At 39.6% G+C, this 27,412-nt stretch overlaps 1 protein-coding gene across 7 annotated transcripts in view; it reads right to left on the bottom strand.

The window, feature by feature from the left end:
- Nucleotides 1-27,412, bottom strand: part of Atp8a1 (ATPase phospholipid transporting 8A1) — a 224,799-nt gene that overhangs the window by 136,640 nt on the left and 60,747 nt on the right. For 4 of the 7 annotated variants that reach the window (XM_036201199.1, XM_036201202.1, XM_036201197.1 and 1 more), the window contains exons 7-14: nucleotides 22,369-22,442; nucleotides 17,385-17,454; nucleotides 16,052-16,179; nucleotides 11,352-11,463; nucleotides 9,838-10,003; nucleotides 8,433-8,560; nucleotides 6,394-6,471; nucleotides 5,135-5,223 (exon numbers count right to left, since the gene is read on the bottom strand). In XM_036201199.1, the coding sequence (XP_036057092.1) occupies nucleotides 5,135-5,223; nucleotides 6,394-6,471; nucleotides 8,433-8,560; nucleotides 9,838-10,003; nucleotides 11,352-11,463; nucleotides 16,052-16,179; nucleotides 17,385-17,454; nucleotides 22,369-22,442 (845 nt within the window). Of the gene's footprint in view, nucleotides 1-5,134; nucleotides 5,224-6,393; nucleotides 6,472-8,432; nucleotides 8,561-9,837; nucleotides 10,004-11,351; nucleotides 11,464-16,051; nucleotides 16,180-17,384; nucleotides 17,455-20,356; nucleotides 20,431-22,368; nucleotides 22,443-27,412 lie in introns of all 7 variants that reach the window. The other 3 variants (XM_036201198.1, XM_036201196.1, XM_036201200.1) reach the window with 1 other exon arrangement.

Genomic DNA, 27,412 nt, shown 5'->3' with positions numbered 1-27,412 from the left:
TCTAGAAAGGTAAGAAAATGAACGTTTAGTTGGATCTGGAAGAATGGCAGTTAGTACAGTGAGCAGAACATGAGGATTTATGGTAACTGGGTAGACTTAAAAAGGTACTCCGTATCCCAGAACTGACTGATGCACAGAAGTCAAAATTTAGTAATAAAGATGTTTAAATTTAGCTGTTTAAACATATGCTGTAAAGCCAGTAGGAAGTCAATCATTTATATTTATAACCATAACAAAGTGTTTTAATGACATAAACACGCTAGTCACCTAGGGCACAGTCACACAGAAAAAAAAAATCTGCCAAATATTTTTCAGGAAGCTTTGACTGCCTTGAGGTAGTAACTTCCTAAGAAGGCACATGAAAGTACAAGTTAATTGTTAATTGTATTTGTTTGATTAAACAATACAACCACTGATATTCAAAATGGTCCACTCATCAAATAATTTTTAATCCTGAAAGATGTTTCCATCAATATTTTATTTTTACCCACAAGCCCATTGAAGCATGGGGAAAGATCCCTTGATATTTATTGTTCATTTCAACTTTCATATGACATCCAAAATACACCAGAGTAGATTTTCTTATTTCCCAATTCTTTCATTATATACAATAATTCAGTATTTTCCCCTTAAATTAGACTTACTATATACAAGTGGAGTTCAAAATGCAGAGATGGTTCTCGATAAGTACAATCAGCTGCTGGAAACTTAAAGAATTCATTAACTCCTTAAATGCCTACCCACTTTTAACCTAGCCATGACAGGGTCTCCTACTTCCCAAACATTACGTGTCTTCCAGGATCAATGTCCCTTCTATTATAGCAGTCACAATGAAAGGGGTCCCTTTGCTTTCCTGTCAAAGGCTTGTGTTTATTGTTTAAGAGGAAGGAAGGACTCATCCGGCCCATCTTGGACTGGATTCCCAGGAAAGGTGCTGGCCTGTGGCAACGCACTGTGGAAATGGGCTGTAGCACCAAGGTCAATCATTTGTGATTAACTTCAAGGTTTGGGCTCCAGTCCCTGCACTGTCCAGGGGAGTGCTGGTAACTCTCCAAGCAGCTAAAACTAAAAGAAAGTCCTGACAGTTTGCATTGGTATTGAGCCCCACTCATGGAGAAGGTCCTGACAGCTTGCACTGGTTTTGTGCCCCTGCTCATGGCTTCACACCAGCTCTGGAGCTGGTGCTTCCCAAGTCATGAGGCTTACCAGCCCCAGAACACAAGGGCTGCAGTGCCTGCCCCTGAGTCTGGTGCAGCCCTTGAAAAGCTGAGTGCCACCCAGGGACTGGAGGGCATCAGGTAGCTTGTTTGTATGAGTTGCCATGAAGACATGCCAGTGTGGTCATCTCTGCCCCGGGGAGTTCTTCACTTAAATTCACTCTCAGATTTGGGTTAAGGCTCATTCTGTTGGAAGCATCCCCTGACCTCCCTCATTACACTACCCTGTGCCAACCGATTCTTGCTGCATGTTAAGACTATTGTATTATAATAAATTAATACCATTGGCCGCAGTTAGACTGTGAACTCTGTTTGGGAACCATGTAAACTCTGGTTTATTATTAGGTTTCTACTACCTAACAAAGAGCCGCCTACAGAAGGAGGCACATCAATATTGGTTATAGGAAAATGAAAGGTCATGGATGATCACCTGACACACGAGCTGGCTATAATGTAGTCCTTGGGACCAGGTGTATAACTGTGGAGATTTTCCTGGTGAATCTCTCCTTAGGGTTATAGAATTAGCTTATCTCCTACCAAATGTGCTTCTAAACAAAACCTGCCAAGTAAACAATTCACATACTAAAGTTGGTACAAACAGATTGTCTTTAAGACTCTTCATCTGTTTTACCGAAAGGAAAAGGGTAAAAGATCTAACACTAATCAAATGTCTGGTCTCCCAAACAAAAATAAAACAACAATAACAAAAAGACTTGTTCAGGTTGCTTAACACAGTTTTCAGCCCCAGAGATGGTTTTGACTAAATTACTGGCAGGTACAGGAGATAAGGAAAATTCTTCAATCTTCACAGCAGGAGGACTCCCGCCACTGAACACAGAAGTCCTCATCTACTGCAGATACCTCGCTTGCTGTGGTGACACAGGCATCCCCAGAGTGTAACCTGCTACAACCGGACATTTTCCTAAGTGTCTCACAGCAGAACTTCTAGTTTGTAGCAAGTTCAATTTATAAATGACATCAGTTTATCTATGTGAATGACAACGTCCCCATAAGATGATCTAAGGGGGGAACCCAGTAAGTATCGACAGAGGCATCCTTACTACAAAGTTGGTTTCTGGGAAATAGTCGTGGCTGGCAAATGTGTATAAAATTTGAATTTTACTTTCTGTCATGAAATTCAAACAGACCAAGTTTGAGGCAACACTTACATGAAGTGAGAGAAACTTTATAAAAATTAGAGCCTGAAACGTTGTTAGTAAGTATTTTATTCATACACCATTGCTGGATCCAGAGAACGAGCTAGAAACTACACTGTTGGCAGACTTGACCACCCTTACCCTCTAGCTGACAGAAGGAGACAGTACAGCTTTACTGAGAGTCTGAAGGGTTCGTCGTCAACTTGTTTGCTGGCATTTAAAGTGTGCCACTTTCTCTTGTTTCGTCATTGCCCAAGGGTCCAGTGGGGATAAAGACCAGGACATCTTCTGCACTAACTCCTTGGAGTTAGCCCGGTTACAGTGCGAATGGGAACCTGTGCAGGTTGCTGTAAGCCTCCAATGCTCAGAGGAAAGCCCATATAGTAAGGCGGCTGACTGTGACGGACTCTCCTCCATGTTACACCCACCCCTGATATAGACATGTGTTCAGTAAGAGTCAGCTTCTCCAAATCCTTTGTGTATCAACAAGCCTCTGCAATGCTGACACGCCAGGAACCCATTAGGATAAGAGAGACTGGAACTTTATTTAAAAAGGGAGAGGAGTGGATCTGACAGGAGTCAGGGAGGAGGGTGGATATGATCAAAACACACTGTATGAAATTCTCAAGGAATTAATATATGAATTGATATATGCACAAGAGGGCTATGGGTACTAACACAAATGAACAAACCCTAGGTGATGCTTGGAAGTAGCTTTCAGCGTTCTGGAAGACATGAAGCCACATCTACACAGGACCCGCTTCCATTATACAGCTGATCTCTGCAAACAAGGGACTTCTTATCACTAACCATGTAAGAACTTCCTATCTTGAAAGAGACCTTAGAGGTTTATTTTATTAAGTTTTGATGAGTTAAGAATATTTGAAAGGGAACTGTCTAAGGTCACAGGAGCAAATCTAACACATGGCTCTAGAATTCATACCTTATCGCTTCACCTCATTCTTAAGAAATGTTCTCACGGGGACATTCATTTCATCGACCATCTAATTGACAGAACTGGCACTTTGCTCCAACCCACCCTCTCCTCCAACAGTTGTGCATTATGAAGTTATCGACAGGCAAGGGAAGAGCTCTGCTTCTGTGCATATGGCTAGGGGTGATTAGGACCCCGTTCTGAGCGTAAGAAAAATCCACAAAGAATAGCTCTTCCATCTCTGGCCTAACCACGTGTAGAATGTATAAGCATTTGATATCAAAGAACATGACCATGATTCTCCTGCTCCAGGAACAATTCTGGGGAGAATGGGGGAGAGCTATTTTGTCTGAGAACTATCAGGCTTCAGATAAAGAGGGGGAAAAAATGCAAACTGGAAGCATCAGTATTCTTCTCAAATCAAAAGCCTAGCTCTACAGTGTAGAAAAGCCATCCAATCACTGTATCCACAGGTTGAAGTCATTTTGAATCAGACTCTCTCCTGCCCTCAAGAACAAGCATATCGGTCTCTGCTCCTGTTTGCAGACACTGTACATAGAAATAATAATAAATTTAGTTTGAAGTATTTTCAAGATTGAGTACTGCTTTTCCACTGACTTGCTGCTTCAAGACAAAGTATGAATGAAAACAGTGGATGTAAGCCAGAAACGCCCAAAGCAAGGAAGTGTGGTTAAGACATCAACATTTCCTTGCCTCATTGAGGTAAGGATAGTTGCAAAATTTGCTGATAAGGCTAGTGCCACCCAACCAGAAGGAGGGTGTCTCTGAATGGCTTAGGCAAGCCTACATATAGTAAGGAATGAATTAAATAGAGGCCACACCCAATCTGAAGGCCATTATCACTTAGGTTCTCCGGAGTGAGGATGTTCATGTCCCCACCTCACGCCCATCATAGAAGTTTAGATTGTTCTGTGACTGCAAGGAGGAGACATGATAAAAGGTAAAAGGAGAGTAGCTGTCAGCAACGCAGGATGACTGAACCTAAAAACAGACCAAGGCCTCACTGCAGCTTCTCCCCACTTCTGCACTGCGCCCTGACTTCCAGCCAGAGCGCTAGGCACAGATTGTGGTGATGTTGTGTTCCTCAAAATATTGTGTACCCTAGTAAACTTATCTGGAGTCAGAGAACAGAACATCCACTAGATATAGAGCGCAGAAAATGGTGGCACATACACCTCTAATCCTAGCATTCTGGAGGCAGAAATCCATCAGGATCTCTGTGAGTTCAAGACCACACTGGAAACAGCCAGGCATGGTGACTCACGCCTTTAATCCCAGGAAGTGATGGCAGGAAGCAGAAAGGTATATAAGGCGTGAGGACCAGGAACTAGGTGGGTTAAGCTGTTAGGGTTTCAGCAGCAGTTCAGCTGAGATTCATTCTGGATGAGGACTCAGAGGCTTCCAGTCTGAGGAAACAGGATCAGCTGAGGAATTGGCAAGGTGAGGTGGCTGTGGCTTGTTCTGCTTCTCTGATCTTCCAGCATTCACCCCAATACCTGGCCTCGGGTTTGATTTTATTAATAAGACCCTTTAGAGATTCATGCTACAACAGATGGAGACCTTACAAAGCCCTAAACACTGAGAGACCTGCCTGTCATTCTCCACCTCATAGCATCCCCCAAGGAAAGCAAGACCAACTGTTAAAATACACAATTAATCCATCCCAAAGTAAAAAGAACGGTTTTCTAGATTTAAAACACAAAACAAAACTCGAGCCCTCCTTGCACAAGAATGTCCAAATATTCCAAACCGATGGCATCAATTAAACGTGTATTTCACACCCCAAGTAAAGGGAAAACACTCACCCATAAGCCACGCCCGCGATGGTGCATTTCTTGAACTGCATCACATTGCATGTCAGGGTGCCAGTTTTGTCAGAAAATATATATTTAACCTACAAACCAGGTTTGAAAATCCTAATTAATACTTCAGGGTTTTTAAATGCCTATCTTGGTGCCTTATGCAAATCAGGCAAGTGCTCACCTATGAGCTACAGCCATCCTGCTCAGGAGGTTTTTATAGAGGGAAGAAAATGTACTTAACTTACAATTTCTTTAAAAGTCAACTTTGCTCTACCGTGGGGTATAATGGCTGCTAGAATTGCGTTTAGTACATTCTTTAAGGGGCAATTCAGCTCTTTCAGAGTTTTAGTGAGAAATTATTTTATATATGGGAATTAATGTGTGTTAGAAAAACTAGAGAGAAATCTGCTTCAGGACAATCTAAATTCCTATGGAAAGTTTCACTGCCGTTTTCAAACATACACAGTACTAAGACCTAACCGGCATTCCTCAATATACCAAGAAATCCTAGAGTTGGCAATAGCTTGTGCAGTTAACTTAAGACACCATCTACATTGGTAAGGAACAGTATAATCTGTTCTAGATGTAATCTGAATAGTATGCATTGGGAAGTGGAGGAGGAGAAAACAAAATCCTTTTACAGCTAGCACTTATAAATGGACTACAAATATATATATGTAGTCACATGTCACCTAAGGATGCTTTAATTAATGAGGATACCCGTATGATGTGGATACCACAAGACTATATCGATTGCCTAGTGAGGTCATAGCTGTTAGCACGTGGAAGTGCATTTTATGATGTTTACATAATGATGACCTGACAATGCACTGTTCAGAACAATCCCTGCTAAGTGATGTAAGGCTGCATATATTAATGAACTATGAGTTATAAATATAATCTAAATTCCTATTTGACTAGACTTATACAACTTGAACTTTTTCTTCCTTCTCTATGAAAGTCATGAACAATTCTATTACTATTTCTATAAGTCAAAAACAGCCAATGTTTTATAGCTAAACAAACTACTTACTAAGAAACACACCTCGGCTTATACAGTTTCTCACCTTGACAGAAAAATCTGCATTAGCATTTGAAAACTCCACTACTAAATACGAACACTGTATGTCAGGCACTAACCAAAGCATTTATGTGGATTATTTAAACAATGGAGAACAGGAGATGCTACTTCATCAGAGGTCACCACATCAGGCAGAAATGACACCAAATCTCATTTCTGATCCAACTGTGGAAGAGCTTACCTGGCCAAGCTCCTCGTTCAGATTAGAGGTCCGAGCCATGGCGGCAGTGTCTGTGGGCTCGTAGTGCATGTCAAGATCCTACAAAGAAGTAAGAGACATCCTTGAATGCAAGGTCCTGGGGGACTGCGTCAGCAAAAGAAATCACTCGGTTTTTTTCATGTTTCAAAAGTCACCATTCGACTGCTGAGCTCTGTGTAACCACACTAGTTCTTGGCTCTCTCTACAAGATTCTCTGTGGCTGTTCTGAAAAGTACTCAGCAGGGAATGATTGTCTTTCAGCAGAACAAAAGAGTAGGTAGTGAGAGCTTGTCTGAGGAATCAGATAGTCTGTTTCCTTCCATTCTTCATTCTCAATAAACTTAACCTCCTGTCAGGGTTAAGGTATGCAGTACACATGAGGCACACCCTTGAGTGATGTGAGTGATGTGAGGTAACTGTTTAGTGGTGTTTACTGGAAAGGTAGCTCATGTTTTCATATAGTTAGCTCTTCAAGCAAAGCTATCTAAGAGACCACATCTGGTTGAACTTGTCAGGCTAAGTTTCTTTTATTACAGATACTTGACAGTCAACCAAAAAAAAGGTATAATTTTCTATTTCTTCAAACTTGCCTTGCACCCAGTGACCATGAGGTCTGACCCTATTATCTAACCCCATTACCTAATAGTTTTTATAGTAGAATGCTGTATTAACAAGTTAGGGCTGTGTTCATTGGGTTTCACATCTCTCCTGTTTCTGAATTAGACTTTGAGTTTACATGTCATGTTGGAAGACAGACATTTGCCAAGTGAGTCAGGTTGAGAGAGGGCTCACACACAGATCAATCTGGAAACCATATGAAATGAGGACCCCCTAGAGGAGAGGAGGGTGCCTGAGTCAGGAGAGTCAGGCATGACAGAAGAGTAGGTGTGATAGGACAGCTGAGGTTAAACATCTTCAAAGCTTTCATTCAGAAATCCATACTGTATAACAGGACAACTAGCCAGAACCAGAATCCAGGGGTCAGTTACTGATCTCATTTCCATACAAGGAGGAAACTGGCTTGTTGGGGCTGTCCCAACATCGTCTCTGCTGGTTAAGAGGGTGAATAAAAAGCAACAGCCTGCCGGGCTCACTCAACATTACCATTATTTGATTATTGAAGCTAATTCTACTTTTTGAAAATCTACATAAAAAATAAGGACTTGGGTAGTCATTTGATCTTCATGGTGCATACCATGAAAATACCTTATTATTTATTATTTATGTGAGTAGGAGACCTTCATTACCTTCAGTTTATCTGTATATAAGGTTCAATTCTTCAGCACATATTACATGTGTGCAGTGAATACGCCTGCTGCTCATTTCAAATCCCTCATTACACTGATCTCGTATCAAACACAAGAAAGAGGCTCCATCTCTTTCCAATACATCTCTCCAATATTAAAAACATCAATATAATAATTCAAAAGGAAAAACCATGCACACTGAAGTCATTTACAGTGTCAAAAATGAACTAGATGGATGAACAAACTCCTCAATCATGTTGGCAGTAGCACAGTTATGTGTTTGATTGCTTATAAAACTCTTTGCCTAAAACAGGTTCTTGAGCTGCACAAATATTATGAGGTTCAGGTAAAACACCTTGTCATCCTTCTGTTTGTGTCCAGAAATGAAGTTCTAGGAAGGCAAGTGACTTTCGTGGTAAATTATGACAAGACAGATATTTCAATTCCAAATGCAAAGTCTCTTTCCTCTATAGACACTGTGTGTCCCCAAACAGGTTTCCTGAACTAGATACCAGTTTTCCTCAGGATGTCTGGTGTTATCAATTTGCCTGATTCTGAGCAGACTGTGCTAAAATTAAATTTAGGCTTAAAAAAAAATACCCTATCAGACTAATTTTTTTTTTTTTTTTTTTTTTGCCAGAGCTGAGGATCGAACCCAGGGCCTTGCGCTTGCTAGGCAAGCGCTCTACCACTGAGCTAAATCCCCAACCCCCAGACTAAATTTTTAAAAATACATATTTAGGAAGATGACATGTAATACAAATACATATTTACCCAATTTATGAAGTATGCCTGGGTAAATTTTACCACTTCTAATGTAACCAACAAGCTGATGGGAATGAGGTTGTTGAAAAGGATAATGAAAGTCAGGAAGTTCAGTCCAAAATTACTAGCGCCACCATCTGTTGGGGAGGAGGAAGAACATCATTTATAGCTTCATATCTGCAGTGAGAAAACCTGAGCACCATAAGAATTTCCTTTATTATACAACAAATCTAGACAAACTGAGGAAGACTTTGCTAATAACGTCTTGATTCTCAAACACCTCCTTCAGTGTAGAATTAAAGTTCCGTCATCCCTCTCTTGAAAGTATTGGTTTCAAAGTAAACACAATAGCAACTAGAACAATCCAAGTTGTAAGAATACTTCTTCTCTTTCCAGCACTAGTCTCCAGGAGGCCTTGGACATGGTCGGTAAGCACAACCCTGAGCTGTATCTTTAGCTACCGGGACATTATTCATCCGTAGGTAAATTAGTCTCCTAGGTAAGTTAACTTCTTCCTCCTCGATAAGGAAAAAGAGACAGGGAAGACTAATATATTGTAAGGAATATATGCAACAAATTGATTACAGTAGTAACATTTTTTATGCTGAAATAATAAATCAACAACTATAAAGTAACCTGGAATAGTTGCAAAACTGACTAAATGTAATAAAAAAGCTAGATAAATGTAATGAAAACAGCTTTAAAATCTGTTTTTTTGCTGTTGTTTTTGTTTTTCCTGTAAGATTGTTCTGGAATTTGTTTTCACACTTTGGGGAAATTAAGTATTTACTAAGTATTCTTCACAAGGACATGCAAGCTCACTTCCTAGAAATACCCAGAGGGGATACAGATACATTAATGCCAGAACAGCAAGAGAATACGTGTTCCAGACGGAAGCATTAAAACTGCTCTCCCTGGAACAAGAAGAGCATTTGCATAAAACTTCTGTTACTGAGTTCAAAGGAAAGCGCATTAAAAAAGAAAAGAAAGAAAGTACATTCAGTTCAAACATTTTTTAAGCATGCAAATTACGTTTTCATAATATATTCAATACTCATAATTTCCTCCACACATAATCTCCTTTAATGAGTGTAACTGCCACATTTAATATATTTTAGAGGGCAGTTTTTATTTTGTATATCATGTTAATGGTTATATTTATAGAACATTTTATACCACTAAGGAATGGAGGTATGTTTTTTAAGTACCTTAAAGTTTTGAGAACCTACATTTTACTGGCTTTTCCCTGGAAACCTATTGAAAAAATGAAGATAAGGCCTCTAGTTATCTTAGCCACAAGTTTTCTTTTCAGAAACAATGGGGCATTCCTCAAACTAAATTAAGATCGATGGTAAAGCAAATGCATATTTAACTCAAAGGGGGAAAACAAGCAAGCCTGCATTTCACTGCTCACAGTGGAGATGGAGGTACCAGTCTTTCCCAGAATGCCTTCGATTCCAAATGGCTGAGCCCACAGAGCAGATGAGAGACATGGCGATTAAGATGCAAAATAAAATCAGGATTTGCACATTTGTAATCCGCTCCACATTGGAGAGTTTAAGTGGCGGGCTTGTGGAGTTCTGCAAAACAAAGCAAAACAAATGATAAAAAAAACCCTGCACAATTGAGCACTGCTTATCTAGTATTTGAGGAGGGTGACAAAGTCACAGCCAGGACATGGACTTGAGCTAAAAGCCGTTCCAAACACATGACAAGTATAATAAGTGCCCATGGCTGCCGCCAAGTATAAGTGGCCATGGCTGCCGCCTCTTTTTCTTAAGACCATGACACCACGTACACCTTTCTTCTAGGTTGTAAAATAACGAGGGGGTGGGGCGGGCAACATTCATTTTGCAGATTGTATCAGGCAGGTTAAGATGCACTTGGCTGCTTAGGCAAACAAAGTCTTTTCAAAGCAACTGCTTCATGCCTTTGCTTAGAAAAGAGGCAGAGAGAAAAGGTCCATGGCCCTGCCACATCCAAACTTCTCAACATCTAAAGGATCTCTGGTGCCACTCAGCAACTGTTTTACTGGACACAACAGTAATGCAAGTCGTATCATCTATAATCAGTAACAGAGAACTGGGTGTGGCAGCAGGCTGGCTGGCTTAGTAAGCAGAGGCTGGAGGACCGTGAAGCAAGCCTGGTCTATGCAGCAGAGGACAAGGCAAGTTTCTCTGCTCTCTGTGATGATTCAGTGGTGATGCCAGATCTGTGCTAACCAAGCATCCTCAGGACAGAAAAGGAAATCCCTCATAACCAATATAAGTGAAGAATGATAGCATTTATAGCACAGCCAGGGTAGGTGTGCTATTAACCATTCTCACTTATAATGACAGCATCTGCACACCTGTATGATGCACTGGTCCTTATAGCAGAACTCCAATTAGTATTTCAAAGTGAGTTTTCTATACTTGTTGCACTACTGAGTACAGAGAGGTGACGTGCCTGTGGATGTATATAAACATCAGGAGGAGAGTGATGGCAAAAACAGCTTTGTATAGAAATGTCATGAAAAAAAGGTAGCTGTTTAGTTTATACTTCTCTTTAAATTTTATAAAAAACCTCCAGGTTTAAAATTTGATCATTGCATTATAATAAAATCATGATACAAATATTTTAATGCAGACACTGCTACCTAGGCAACTTAAAGTGCCCACTAGTAGTTGGAAAGTGTCAAAGATCAACACACACCACCATTCATTTGGGAGTTCACATATCAGGGGATCTTGGGGGAAATTTCTCAGTGTTCCAATGTGCAGTGAGTTCTTCTTACAGGGAAGAAATTTCAAGGTCTCGTTCACCTTGTTCTTAATATGGGTGTGTGGTATGAGGCTAAGGAATATCTGCTCTGCTTGGGACAAGTGCACCAAATCATGCATTTCCAAAAGACTTAGTCTCAAAGGGTTTCGTAGATAAAAGTCCCACCTGCATCAGCTTGGTGTCATGTCCGGTGTAGACAACTATCCCATGAACCCACTGAGTATTTCTTAACTGAGCACCTCGAAGAAGAATCTGGTCTGCTCCCAGGGGAACAGTGCTGTGACAGAGTATGTTGGCATTAGAAATGACATTGTCCAAAATGCTCAAGAAATGCACAGTCATTACACAGTTATCAAAGTCTCCACTATTAAAATTTTATTTTTGGAAAGTAAGTATTTTTCCCCACCAACAATGATAATTTTCAAATATAACTTGGGAAGAAGTTGGTTTTGTCCTGAAGGCCATACTGGCCATTTCCTATAGCTTTACTCTCCCTGGGGAATGCAAGTATCCCTCAAATATTCCAAAGCTGATGCTCTAACCCCCAATTGTGATGACATTTGTAGTCACACCTTCACCAGGCTATTAGTTTTAGGTGAGTTCATGAGGGTGAAGCCCTCTGATGTGATTAGTGCCCTTATAAGATACCTCAGAGGTTGCTTTGTCAATAAACACACACAAACACAATTTAAATTACAAACAACTTTGTACACAACCAGGGCTAAAAAACTACACAAGGTAAAATAAACCCATAGCTCACTCCATCTTCTAGTAAAGCCATCCCCTTTCTGAAATAAGTGCCTAGACCTAAGGCCTTACAGTATTCATTTTACAGGATTAGAATGTCTGTTTTCCAAAAATTGCTAACACATTCTCAATAAATAGTATCATTTTGAAGCTATTTGCTTCCTAGACTTTAAACCACATTTTCATGAATAAGGCCCTGGTTGGGTCTTCTGTGTGTATCTTCTAAGGCTACCCTTTGTGGTACAGTATTAGGTGCTATCTATCACAGATGTGCATTGAGTCAGTTGATGGAAATGGGAGATCCAAAATTGAATGAATGGCTCAAAGATTCCTAATAACCAAGGTTTTCATTTAACAAGAAAGTAGTGTAAAAAAAAAAAAAGTTCAATATAAAGAAAAATATGCTTAAAACGTCTAGGAAAAGAAGGAAACTATTTTCAATGGAAGTCTATAAAGAATACAGGACTTGTCAATCGGTAAAGGCCATTGAGCTTGGGAACCTCCATTTCTGGTGGGTGGAGGTGGTTCACTGGGCTTCTAAGGCTAGAGATAGTTTGGGCACTGGACCTTCTTTCAGGAAATATATTCTGGCTCAGTGAAATCAATCCAGATGTATGGGTTAGAATGGCCCCTGCAGGAGTCCCCAGGAAACAGTGTATCTCAACTCCCATCATCAATTACATGCAACAGCAGTCCTTAGGGTCCATTGGGGTGGGAATGAAGCTTAGACTGTTCTTTGTGAAAGCTTATAAAATACCTGAGGAGTGGTTCTTTTATATGTAAAAGAGGTTTATTTTTGAGCCAAGCTGCAGTATTACACTGGGGGGCTGACTTTCCACCATGGGAACCCTCCAGGGCACGCAACTATATTGAAACCACAGACCTCTCTTGTATATATGTCAACATCTGGAGTACATGTCGGGATCAGGGTGGGGGTGGGGCTCCAAGGCTAAAGCAGTTTTCACTCATTACTTGAGAAGTTGCTGGGCTGTGCCCTAGGGCACGTATGTATCCACCGCGCCTCACCAAGCTGACTGGGCTCAGTACCACATCTGAGGCACATTTATCACTTCCCACTGTCTCCCTCCCTGCCGGCGCCTCTTGGAGTACCGGCCTCACTCATTCATTTCGACCTTTCTGACAAAATTAAGCATATTCTAAAACTCCAGTTCCTTAAATATTGGCACCCTCATATGATGTTTTCTTCATGACATGGGTTTGCTTGGCACCAATTTAATGAAAAGTTGGTAAGGAATGGAAGCTGGCCAGTTAAAAATGTCAGACTTAAGAAATGATACTTGTACAAGTGGCCAAATCTATCATTAGTCTATAACCATATGTTCAAGGAAAAGATTACTTGGAAAATTTTAGAATTAACAATTACCTCACAGATCATAAGAAAGTTTTGGTGGATTAGATGAGGGTGTCAGTTCAGGGTATATGTCACTTAGTTCCTTATTTAATTCTTTTATCATTCATATTCCAGGAGTGAGGACATTGACAACATTCCCTTGGCTGGCTGAACCAGTACATCTAGCTGATGCTTACCTGGCCACCACACCTATCTGGTAGACAAGGTTTATTGTGTAAAGGGCAGGAAGGGAGGGGGTGAAGACAGGGAAGAGAAGTGGGGCAGAAAACACCCCACCCTTCTGGCCTGCTTCTGCCTCAATTCTATGCTTTGCACTGCAATAAAACTCTTTGATAAAGAAGCCAATGCTGGTGGGGCAGTGGTGGCACACGCCTTTAATCCTAGCACCTGGAAGGAAGAGGCAGGTGGATCTCTGAGTTCGAGGCCAGCCTGATCTACAGAGTGAGTTCCAGGACAGGCACCAAAACTACACAGAGAAACCCTGTCTCAAAACAAACAAACATACAAACAAGCAAGCAAACAAATAAACAAAGAAGCCTATGCTTGCTATAGTCAATTCTTCCCCATGGTGTCAGGCTCAGCCTATTCTAGTCAAGGGCCGAGATCTCCACCCAGTAGACCCAAATGTTAATGTTCAGCTACATTGCAGTTATTCAGGAGTGACAGCTGACCCAACTTTGTCTCCCCTTCTCTTCTTGGAAGTTTCTTTACTCTTTCCTGGGTTTCATTCCATGAACTTGGCCTCTAGTCCCTGCTCCTTTCTCAGCCTCCTAATGCTAGACAGTCTTTGGGTCTTTTAATTTTTCCATCTATTCTTTCAATTTCAATGATATTTCCAGCCCCAATGAGCTTAAATATCTATGTGGAGTGCTCACAAAGTTCAGACAAATATTCAGTGCTGACTGGACACCATAAACTTATTAAGTCCAAAACTAAAGGGATGATGGTTCCCTTTCCTAACTCACTCATGGATCCCAAGTGTGCTTAGAACACCTTATAATGGCCTACAAAGTCTTATGTGATCTGGCCCATTATTATTTTTTGGCTCTCACCTCAATTTCTCTTTCTCCAATCACAGTGACTTGCACTATTATTATCTGTCCAGAATCTTCTACTTCTAGATATTCAAGTGACTAAGATCCTAGTCTCCTGATCACCAATGTTCACATGTCACCTAAAGGAGGCTGACTTCAACCACTCTGAGAGATTCCCTCCTAAAGAAATTTCCTTATCTAAGAGTTTTCTTCACCTCTCATAGGAAATACAGTCCTACGTTGTATTTCCCAAAGGCTTTATTGCTCTTAAAAAATTAATAAAGGATAAAATGTTCTTAGTTATCCCTTTATTTCTGTTTGTCCTACATCTTCTTAAAGTAGATGAAGTAAGAAGAAAGTAAGTTCACAAGATTCTCTGGTATGTGTTAGGGTCCCTCCAATAGTTACATATTGAAATCCTATCTTTAATATTGTGGCACTTAGGATGTTGGTTTCTCGGGAAAGGGGTGGTTAAGTCTTGAAATTTCTGCACTCGTGGGGCTGGGGGGATGGCCCAATCAGTAAGTTGCCTACTGTGCAATCATGAAGACCTAGCTGGATTCTCAGGACTCATATTTAAAACAACAACAACAACCAGGTACAACAACAACAACAACCAGGTATTGGTGTGTGCTTATAATTCCAGTACAGCGATGGAGCGACAGGGCCATCCCGAAGCTTCTCCCTAGCCAGCCAGCCACTCACTTGGTGAGCTCACATCAGGGTAAGACCCTGTATCAGAAGACAAGGTGGCTGGCTCCTGAGGAACAACATCTGAAGTTGACATGTGGTCTCTACATGCATGCTTTTTATGTACATGTGCAGCACACACACACACACACACACACACACACACACACACACACACACACACACAGAGTTCTGTTCTCGTGACTGGGACTGAAACCTTACGAAGGATACCCAAAGGCCTCGACCATGCCAGGACACAGGGTACAATATTTCCTTACTAGACACCAAATTTGGTCCTTTGATCTTCCAGATCTGTGAGCAGTGCATTTCTCATAGATTTTTGAATTGAAGGTATTTTTGCTAGAGTGAATGAGTGAATGAAAACACAAAGGCAAGGATATTGATCTGATTTGCTCATTGTGACCTATGTGATTTTTGTAAAAGTCTAGGCTATTGGGTATGTACTAAGTTCTAGTTGAATGGGCAAGAGAAGTGATAAGGAAGGTAGGAAAGATGGGAATCAGGTAACAATTAACAATGACTACAGATGATAGCACGGCCTAGAAAAAGCATATAGAATTATACAGAAGAAATTAAAAAATAACCAGCTGTTTCAGCACAGCTGAACTCCTTGAGGCATCCAGAGATCATAGGAATGGACCATGGTCATGGGCATTGGAAAGCAGAGTTCATGGCAAGAATCTCAGTGAAACAAACACACACACACACACACACACACACACACACACACACACACCCCTCACACACACACGTTATTTAACTACCAAAGAATATTCCAGAATCCTGGAACATCACTGAAAACATCTAACTGCCGGGTTGGCAGGAACATGGGAACACCTTTGGGTGCATTATGTAAGTAGAGTCAGAATTCAGCCTCCTTACAAAAAGATGAGTTGGAAAACAGACATGCTTAAAACAAAGGTTGCCAGGGAGTACTCACACTTAGAGCTGAGGAAAATCATATGGAGTAGAGGATGACACGGTGATGTGTGTTTACCTACCCATGTCCATCAAGCCTTATGTTCCCAACAAAATCGTAGAGATGTCGGTTTGGGCTTTCACACTCAATTCTGCCAGAAAGTCTCATTAAACTGTCAATGTCTTTGATATCCGATGTTGCTGGTAAGCCCTGTTGGAATATTTCCAAATACACAGAGTATTTTAAGTAAGTATTGTGAGGGCAGGGCACTCTCCAAGGTCTCACAGACAAGGGATCTCACTATTTTGCAAATAATTCTCTTCCTTTACACAATGCCGTCAAACTATAAGGTAGGGGTACCTTCCTTATCAATGCGACCATGGACTTTTAGTAGAGAATAATGTAACTTTTATGAAAGTTCTAAAGTACCCAGTGCACCACTTACTTCTAAAAGTCAAGATCAATATTTGCTGCTGTCCAGTCTCTGAACCCCGAGTCTAATGAAGGGATGAAACATGGGCATAGTCTGCATTCAAGGAGAGCACTTTTGTCTGTCCTTCCTTTTTTTCTCCACTCCTTAGTCTCCTCCTTGAGAGGGAGAATCTCCAAGCAGTTCTTGACTCAGCAGGAAGAGACAGGCACTGAGGCCGCCCATCTTCTTAGACATCTGAGTTTGCTTCTCTCACGACATCCAATTCTACTACATTCCAAACACTCCACCAGCATTGCTATCATTCAGCAAGGAGCCAATGGTATGTATTCTAACCCCTCCCCCCTTTTAAAAACAAAATCGTACAGTTGTTTTGTGCAACGTTTCATAGCATGAGGAGAAAATACAGAAATATAAAGTCATTCAAATCTCCGATATAAATATGTTTCTGAAGCGCAATGAAAAATTGGGCTTTTCAGTATGGCAAACCCAATACTAACTGGGGCCAAGAAAAGCAAATTAATATGTCAAAGGACTTAGAACACTGTATAGTGGCACGTACCTTTAGTCCCAGCACTCACAGAGGCAGGTGGATCTCTGTGAGTTTGAGGCCAGCCTGGTCTCTATAGTGAGTGGAGGCCAATCAGGGCACACTTGTATATATTCTCATTCTCTCTCTCTCTCTCTCTCTCTCTCTCTCTCTCTCTCTCTCCACACACACATTAAGAATTGCTACTATTATTATTATTCAAGCATTGGCTATGATACAAAAATGGTTAAAGTATTATAAATAATATTTCATGATTGGTCATATTTAACCAGTAAAGTAAGTCTGGCTCCCACAATACTTCTACCAGTTTATGAGACATTTTTCACAATGGTTCAAATTGAAAATAGTTGTAATTAGAAAAAAAATCACTTTTAGACAGCTAGAGGTTCTTAAGCACATATGATAAAGCAGTGATTATGAGCTGATAGAACTTACCTGTCTGATTTTCAGGTTGGTTTCACCATCTAAGTTGGATGTCTCAATGTAGCACATGGCCTGGGGCTCACTGTGAGTCGTAATTGGAAAACACAAAGCTTTAGTTGGGGAAGGGGAGGAAGATACTAACTGCTATTGATTTAAAAACTCACACTCACTAAAGCCAATAGTTCTAGACAACACTATCGTCACCTGGCTCCTTGATGACTTTCATTCTCACAGCAAGACAGTGTTGAGGCAGAGCTACTCATCATGCATGACACTCATGGATCAGCCTTCCAGCCAGGAGAACCCAAAAAGCCATTTCCTGACAACACCCAGGGATGATCTTCAAGATAACATAATGAGGAGCCACACTGTCTTTAAACGGCTTATCCATATAGATACAACACAGACTGTTTCTGAAGTGTAAAACAGGGTTGTGTCTAGATTTATCTCCAGCTCGGAATGTCCAGTCAGGCTTCATGCTCATGGCTCACATGTAAATTGGTTATGCAAAATGGTTGATTAAAAGCTTCCAGATTGTCCCTCCAATGAGCTTGTACCTACTACTTTAATCTTTTAGCTGTGATGACAAGATCACACAGGCCACATACTTATTAAAAACTTAAAGCTACTTTTAAAGGATGTAGTCTACAATGAAAGTGACATTATACTTCATATGTTTTGGCCAATTGAGAAAAAACTTGTTTGAGAGGTGTGTGTGTGTGTGTGTGTGTGTGTGTGTGTGTGTGTGTCTGTCTGTCTGTCTGTCTGTCTGTCTGTCTTTGTGCATGTTCATGTCTGTCTGTCTGTCTTTGGGCATGTTCATGTGTGACCAGGTACATAATGTGTGTGGGAGAGCATGTATGTACATGTGTACATGTGTGGAGGTCAGAGGACAAGCTCAGCTACCAGTTCTCAGGTGCTGTCCATGCATTTTTTTCTTTTCTATTTTTTTAATTAAGAAATTTGTCCATGCATTTTTGAGACAGGGTTTCTCACCGGCCTCAAACCTGCTGAGTAGACCAGGGTTAACCGGTCATCTGCCTGTGTCTATCTCCTTGGCAGAGGGCTTACAAGTGTACCCTCACACCTGGGCTTTTTCATGCAGGCTCTCAGGGACTGAACTTGGGCCCTCATGCTTAAAAGCAAGCACTTTACAGACTGGTCTATCCACCCAGCCTGACTGAGATGTTTGAAGCAGAAAAATATTAAAGCTGAAGTCAGTCCACCTGGCTACTATAATGCTCCATGTTCTGAAGCTGCCACATCTGAGTATTGTGAGTAAATTCTGTATGTGGTGACCTGGGGACCGTGTTCTCCAGTTATATATAGACTCTTACTTTTTTGTTTGGCTGCTACAGATTATAAATTTAACCCTCAACTCTATAGAAAGACATTCTGAACATAACCCAAAAAGTATTCTTAAGTTAAACCAATCTCATTAACACTTGGCTCCATAATAAGCCTAGTTTGTTATCTGATAAATAACTACTAATATAAAAGAAACTTATAAGTCACAAATATCGGAATTTTTTAATCAACTTCCAATTTGTACATGTGTAAAACAAACTGCCCTAAGTGCTAGAAATGGGCATTTAGCTTAATTTTGTCACCCTGAAGTTAAGAAAAGTGCCTTAAAGACCTAGACATCAATCAGATTTTATGGATTCATTTTGAAGTAACTTTGCACATTCTCCAGTTTTTCCCTGTGAGCTTTCTTTCATATAGGCTGCTATTTCCCAAGCAGAGAAATCTTTCCATATTTATATTTTCACTCTCAATTATTCCAAAAAATATTTTTAGCTAATGGTCACAATAGTTATTCTCACTCTGGCATCTGTCCAACCTACTAATTTCCTCATATTCATTTGAAACATAAATGGTTTCTAAAACCATAAAACACATTTCTCTGCTAATAACAACAACAACAACAACAAAATGGTGACAAAACACTGAATGAGACTGTTGATTCTTTTTCCCGGCAGTAAAATGTATTAAAATGTTACTAATAAATATACTTATCCAAAGCCAGTCTCATATGAAAGGGAGAGTAACATTCTAATTCTAATACCGTCCTCCATACACAACAACGTGTGTAGAGCTTTCAATGACTAAGAAACTAGGAAGTTTAAATGGCTGACTTCTACTTAACGTGAAGCCAATAAATACACCCCAATTTGGGACACTCTTCATGCTGATTTGAGACAGTGAGGACTGCAGCAGCTCGAACAGGGCTGTGGAGAAGCAGAAGGGTCGGGACTCATGCTAGTTCGTAAATACGTCAGCAAGTCATGATAACATCCAAGACACAAACTGCAGTCAGAGGCAAAGCAAGCTTTTGGATTAGTAAGTGAAACAATGAAACAAGATGCACACCACAGGACAGACACCAGGGGAGGACAGCAGACATGGACCACAGCCATGTGCACTCCATCACAAGTTACAGGTGGAATAGAGACTGATCCCAAAGCATGCAGCACAAAAATGTACGACATCCAGCCTTGTGCAGGGGTCCTCTCTAAACCCTATACAAGCCCAAATTTTAGTCGCAGTCACTGCAGAAATTCCACAGAACTTGTAGAAAATTTAAAAGTATGCAAATAGGAAAACATGCTTAAAATGTAATCAGTTTTCAACGATCGTTTCATGAAAAGCTTAACACTGCTCAAAACAATATGCTGGAGAATGAGTAACCTTAAAGTTGAGGCATATTGTTCAAACATGTGACTAGCGCACAGGAAGTTAAAAATCTCTTGGACTCCTATGGTTAATAATAGGAGATCAATCTGCCCAGTGGAGGGACAAATAGCATCCAGCACTGAATTCATGAAGCGCCTTTAAAATGTATCAGATGTACGTCATCTAGGAATATCCATGCCTGCGCTTTCAAGGCAGAGATCCAGCTGAACCGCATTTGGGTGCCACTGCTCTTTGGTTTAAGGTGAGGACCCACATACACACACCCTGTACCACTCTGTGGTTCTGACCTTGAGGACAGACTGATGAGATCTGCTGGGAGGTGTTCCCCATTGGTCACTCTGACTATTTCCCCCACCGCCACCTACACGTCCCAGTTTAAAGTAATTAAAATGGGGGAAAAAAGAAACAAATAACAGAAAATAAAAACCAAACAAATGGACAAAAGAGACAGAAGGTTTGAAATTATTATAGAAAGGAATTCATGTTAATAAAAATGTCTAATGCCGATTTTTTCAAAACTTATTTTGATCAGGCCTGAAGGGAAATGAAAATATTTAATATCCAAAGGACACTTATTTGATTTTTTTCAGCCCAATTTTCAATTTCTAATGTGAAAAGTTAGTATTTTAGAGCTTACACATAAGTATTTCTTATCAAATTAAATAAAAATTTTATAGTTATTTTAACCTTACAGATTTCCTTTTTTTAAAAACTCCTCAATTTGCTGTCAACTCTATGTTTACCCCTATCAAATAAGCAAAGAAATAATTGTAAGATTATGTGTTAGCTATTTGAAAAACAAGAATACTACATTAAGCCCCCTCTCTTACCCACTACAAAAGTTACTCTGTTCTGATTCCAAAATGTTTTCAAGGTTGACTGCATCCCTATCATATTAACTTTAATGGAAAGCTGCACAGATGTCTGTCTTAGGCAGTTAGAAGGCATGACTGCAACATTTGGAGTTATTTAATAATTAATAAAGTATAAGTAACACATTGTGTTTTAGAAGGTATAGGAGGGTAAGCCCTTTTATCCTGAGAGAAGTCTTCAGTGAGGGTATGAAAAAGCCATACCAAGAATCTGCCTGGCCTTGAATTAAAGCCTTAGTTGCTCTAATTTCTATGGCTGCATGGTAAAATTTCAGTTTTCTCATTTCAAATTGAAAGTCAATGAAACACAGAACTTTCAATGACATTCTTACTTTAATTTCAAGCTGCCTCAAGCTCACCTGTGAACTTGCTCTCCCATAGCCAAGTCAAGCCAATAAGCAAATAGTTCTATTTTAGAAACGCTCTCTGACAAAGTTATGAACAAAAGTAACCAAGAACAGAAAGTCTGACTTAAAAACAGCCATTTGTGCTACACAAAGATGTCAGTTATGAAACAGAGAAATATAAATTCCCCCAGTTACTTCAAATCCCTGAATGCCTGTTTCTATAAATAGCCAAGGAACTACTAGTTTCCAGATTATAATTTACTAACTTGTCAAGAATGCAATCATTTCAAACCATGACCTGATTAAATAGATTTTGAAAAAAGGACACTGTCCATATTTTTATGTGGATTTTACAAATCAAACTGTCCAAGGAAATGATGATAAACAACCTCAAGAATATTAGGAAAAAAACACATTTCTTCTTCATTTATTTTAGGAGTAGTTTTAAGGTTTTAAATCCTAAATTTACACAAGGACTAGTGTGATGGTTTTTAATCCTAAAGCCATATGCTCTGAATACTGATTCACAACTAGCTAAAATGTGAATGCAACAAAAATGATCTAAATTCAGCAACAGAAAAGATGGAAAGGAAAGAATAGAGTACTCATTTTGGGTTGAATAACCGCATCATTTAGAAAGGTATAATGACAAAAAGAAATCACTCATCCATTTTCTTGTATCCTTTCACCATAAGGAATAGGGAAGTTTGCAAGAGATGACTATTGCACCATAAAGAAATTTATGAATGAGGGCTGAAAGAGAAAATCCACAGAGCCCACTCCATGGATGGCATAAGGCAAATGATAGGAAATCTTAGACAGAGTTAGTGGTCCACACACACCATCAGGATCTGGATGTAGCCAGAGGAAGCGGAGACCCTCCAGTTGGGGCTATGTAGTACCCGATACTTCTTTTATACGGCAAACATGAAGCCAATCAGTTTTTTAAATGCTTAATTAAAAATCATGAGAGGTTTAAAATTCTTCGTTTATTCTTTATTTCCTTGGAGAAATCACAAGGTCAATGCAGGGTAGAGAAACCATCCTCTACACTGTTTGAGCATCAGTAGGTGTCTCTACCTTGATGAGAGAAGGACAGTGTCAGCAGGTATATACTCTTTGCCTTTTATTATAACTATATCTCCAACATTTACCTGAAAGAAAACTGGGAATTGGTTAATTATCTGCATGGAAAGATAGTAAAAAAATATACAACCCATTGTATTAATGCACAGAATTAAAAAAAAAACATTCTAATGTTCACAATGGCATAAAATTATTAAGGGGTAAATGTATATTTGTTTTTAATCTGTTATCTATCTTTATAAAATTTATTGAACAATTATACCTACTTGGTTGACATCTCAACTTCTTAAATGTTCTCTCTTTGACACAAAAATAAGAAGGAGGAACCTACTCGCTAAAACTTCCACCCTCCTTAAGAACGTTTCAGTACAAGTGAAGAACTGATCATACCTGTGATGATTCCTCTTCACAGTGACCTTTACAAAAAGCAGTCACTTTAATTTATAATTTGGACTGGAAGAAGACATTTAAGATCCGAAGTTTCTGAGTCACATGTTGAGTGGAAAAGCTGAGACTCAAATCCACACCTACCTATCACCTAGCCCAACATGTGAATAACTGTAATGAGACTATCATTATAATTCAAATAAAATAAAGAGCAAAGTTTATTATACATTTACCCTCCCTGAGTATGGTATGAAGATGAATTAAAGCTCTGTTGTGGCCAGAAACTATTAGAAGTAACCTGTCAGGGTTCTTACTGCCTTTTGCAAATAGCTTTTGGCAAACACTGCATCTCCCACTCAGCAACGCCTAGCTCTGCTTCCTCGGAGGGAATCATGATAGGGAATTACTCCAGATGGGGTCAGTGTATTCTGTTTTATCTGTTGGGAGGAGCAGGTGAGGGAAAGCTGGATAGGGGCATCCTATAATCTCCAGGATGAACACTAGTTGCTCAAGAAAGAAAGCGCTGGATGGTATGACCTTAAAAAAAAAATCACTTTATTTGAAACTTGCCATGTGGACTATCTAAAAGTGCCAAATAACAAGGATGCTGGAATTGAACACCTATTACCTCAAAAGAGGGTGAAAATACAAAAAAAAAAAAAAAAGAAAAAAAAAAAGAAAAGAAAAAATAACTATAAAACTAGTTAGCATAAATATATGCTATCCTTTAAAAATGTGCAGTGACAGTTAACTGAGAAGCAAGGACAAGAAGATTATGATTAACAAATGCTCTGCAATCAAGGCACTTAGAGGGAATGCCACCCCGAGTGCCATTTAATCACCTTTAAATCACCCCCCATGTGCTAATGCTTTTTCTCCAATTTAACTACATGCTTCATAAAACCAGGGCTGCATTACCTCCATGAATGTCAGGTTGAAGCATCTGACTTAAGAAAATTCCTAAGTGGTCACAGTGCTTTCTAATTTCTTTATTCATTGCAAGACAGCAGAAGGGCTCGGAGCTATTAAACCGAAGAAAATATGACACTGTGCACTGCGGTGACTCTAGCAGCCTGGGAAAGCCAAGCGCTTACTCAGTGCTCCAGCAGTTCCCAAGATGTGAGAAAAACAGGGACCTCCCTTACTTGCTGATGTTTAAGAGCAGTTTCTCAAAGATAGCTCTAGCAGCTTTCTCTCCATCTGGTTCTGGCTTCTTACCATGGCATTCTCCATTCAAGTATAAGAAAACCAGAAAGGAGAAGCTGTCGTGGAGGATATTCTCTCACCACAGATCCAACTGGAGGACATTAAGGAAATATTTAGGGCTCTCAATCCATCACCTTGAACTTCCTCAAGCCACTGACATGAGCAATGATGATCAAGGATTATGAAAAGGGGGTTAAAAATTATCAAACTATAATGGACTTATTTAAGAATCAAGCTGGGTGGCGGTGGCACATAACCTTCAATCCCAGCACTTGGGAGGCAGAGCCAGGAGAATCTCTGTGAGTTCGAGGCCAGCCTGATCTACAGAGTGAGATCCAGGACAGGCACCAGAACTAAACCCTGTCTTAAAAAAAAAAAAAAAAAAGCAAAGCAAACTATTTCTAATTCTAGGTAACAATATATGTGCATTTTTTACTCAAGAATTTTGAAAGATGGTTTTCATCCAGAGAAATCGATCTTGTGGTGGGAACTTACGCATTAAACAGTTTTGCGGAGTGACTTTCAGATATGCACACAACTCACTATGGTGTGCTCTTCAACAAACCAACTATGCGTTAGTTTCAAGATCATTCACCTAAATTCTCTACCAGCACCTGTCTCAAAAACGTGAACAGTGACCTCTGCATGGCAAAGTAGAGAACTGGCCTTTGGGTTGTGGTAAGAGCACTGAGGCCAGATGCTTATGCTTCAAGAGATACAGGTTCGTATGGAGGGCTTTCTTTTCAAAGCAGATTCCTAAAACTTCACCTTTGAAACCGAGAAACCTTTTCCTGGCAATCTGGAGGGCTGGGCCATTAACCCCCCAGGGCTGTTGGTGTTCTGTGATGAGTAGATATACGGTGATAAATCTATATGTCCTCTGAGGACCATTAAGAGCCTCCACGTGCTTAGAATTGCAGTGAAGGTATCCCAAGCAAAGTCCATTTGCATGAGGGTTTCTCATATTAGCTGGCATGTGGATGACATTATTGGTTTAGTATATTAAGTTTATTTTTCACTGTACAAAGTATCACGTGAACCAGGGAGAAGACCTGAACAAGCAACATGGCCAAGCCAACAAGGAAGTCTGCTTTTGTGTCTGCCATTTGCTCAATCCACCCTTTTTAACATGGCTGCAAGAGAAGCATACGCAGGCCTGTTCTTTTAACCTGTGATTATATGTTCTGATATAGGTGTCACTACGTGTTCTGTTACTGGCTATGAGCTCATTCACTGCTTGGTACATACATTTAATAAATATTTATCGGATGAGTGTATAAAATTTTCTGTGTCATCAAAGCATATAAAATTAAAGCTCTACTTGTCATGAAATATGGGTGCAGGATGTTGTAACTTACTTGTCCTTTCGCTATTGGGTGGGTATTAAATATTATGAAAACATTTTCCATATGTAAACTTCCTCCCACTTCATGTAGAGATGGACTATCTATAAGTTGTCAGAATCTCTTCTATATAGTTTTCACCATGAACAGTCAAACTACTACTCCACAATGACATATTAAGGCAATATAAAATAACAATTCTGGGATATATGTTTCTCATGGATGAAATATGAACATTCTTTTGTTTACAACTTTTGTTGGTTGGCCATCACGCCAAGTCTAGTTAATATTTCTTCTTGCTTATTACAGACTTTGATTTTTTGCTTAAAGAATAATGATGTGACTCTTGTTCTGGTTGGTGCCAATATTTAATGTATTCCCCAGTTATCTGTGACATCTTTTCTTATGTATAGGTTTAAAATTAATATAATCATAATCAGGAGATACTGATCTTCCTCAAATACTTATTAAAAATATTTGTTCCATTAGTGTATATTTCAAAACAACATTTTAACATTGAATTCTTTTAGTCAGATGGAATTTAATTTTCCACAAATCGTGATTTAGATGTAATCTAAATATTCAAGTATTATTTCTTGACCCTGTCAATCTGCAGTTTTGCCTCACTTACCAAATATCAAAAATGCCTCATTTCAGGGCACTGTATTTTTTTCCATTTTATTTGTTAATATCTATTTTTGAAACAGACTTTTAAGGCAAATGATAATTTCTTTGAGATTATGTTACATTAATAACTTGAAATAAGTGAACTCTAGTTTCTAATTTTGAGCAAATGTATATGTGTGCATTTATCTGAATCTTTTTTGGGGGAGGGCTGAGAAAGAAAGCAGCTCCCTTTAGAATGTTAGAGTCACATAGGCGTGGCTGGTGTGACAGCACACGCCTGTGGTCCCAGGGCTCAAGAAGCTGAGTCAAGAAGACTTCCCCAGTTTGAGGTCAGTTGCTTTCTTTTTACAGGTCACATAGATTTGGTATGTAAGCATCCCACATACCAATAGGAATGAGGTCTCCTTTCCTGTTTCCTAACGATACTGCAAACATCAAAATATTGTCAGTTTTGTATGTTTACCTTGAATTCATCACTGAACCAACTCTGGGAATGTAATTATCTAGATATAACTACTAAATAACTTCAGCTCTTTTTAGCTGGATGGCTTTTTGGCAACAATCTAAATTCTATCTTTGCATATCATAATATGGAATATGCATGTTAAGTTTGGCCCTGATCTCAAGAATGATGAGCAATGTTATCATTATGGGTAATCACAGTCAGTGATTTATTGTCTTTGTCTATTAAAAATTTAATATGAGCCAGGTGGTGGTGGTGCACGCCTTTAATCCCAGCACTTAAGGGGCAGAGGCAGGTGGTTCTCTTTGAGTTTGAGGGCAGCCTGGTCTACAGAGCAAGTTCCAGGACAGACTCCAAAGCTACAGAGAAACCCTGTCTAAAAAAATAAATAAATAAATAAAAACAAAGTTACAATAATCCTTGTAGACTAGCATAACCTTAAAATAATGGTTGTCATTAGGGAAATTTGAAGGTTAATTTTACAATGGAGCAGAAGAGAGTCATTGCCTGACTGTGTATTCCCTAAGCAAAAAAGTCTAGGCAAAAAGAAAAAAAAAAAAACACTTAATATAGTAATTTACAAAAATGTGCCTTTCTGTTAACTGTACTGGCAACCCTAGTAATGTAATACACCCAGATTCAATCCATTGTATCTGATTATATCTGATTATACCCCATCTGTCTTGTCTATAATATGTCTAAATCCACAAGTATCAGATGAGCCCACAAAAGCAAGTTACTCCAAACTTTCAACTGTTTGGTTTCTGCTTCATTCTTCTGAAACAGAGCCGACTACCACAAGAACACAACACCTTGAAGGTGTTTTCCTCCTCGTTGCTTTAGTGTCAAAGACCAGAAAGCAGAAAGATATGAGTTTCCATATCTCTGGAAGAGGAGATGTCAGTTCCTAGTCTAGCCGCTGATTTAAAAAAAAAAAAAAAAAAAAAAAATGGAATTAGTTTCTCATTGAGAAGAGAGACAGAAGGTGACCACGGATGTCAGAAGGGAGAAT

Source organism: Onychomys torridus, chromosome 10, assembly GCF_903995425.1.
Source record: "Onychomys torridus chromosome 10, mOncTor1.1, whole genome shotgun sequence".
Classification (NCBI taxonomy): Eukaryota; Metazoa; Chordata; class Mammalia; order Rodentia; family Cricetidae; genus Onychomys; species Onychomys torridus.
The sequence above is the reverse complement of the archived record's forward strand: the minus strand, read 5'-3'. Positions and strand labels throughout refer to the sequence as shown.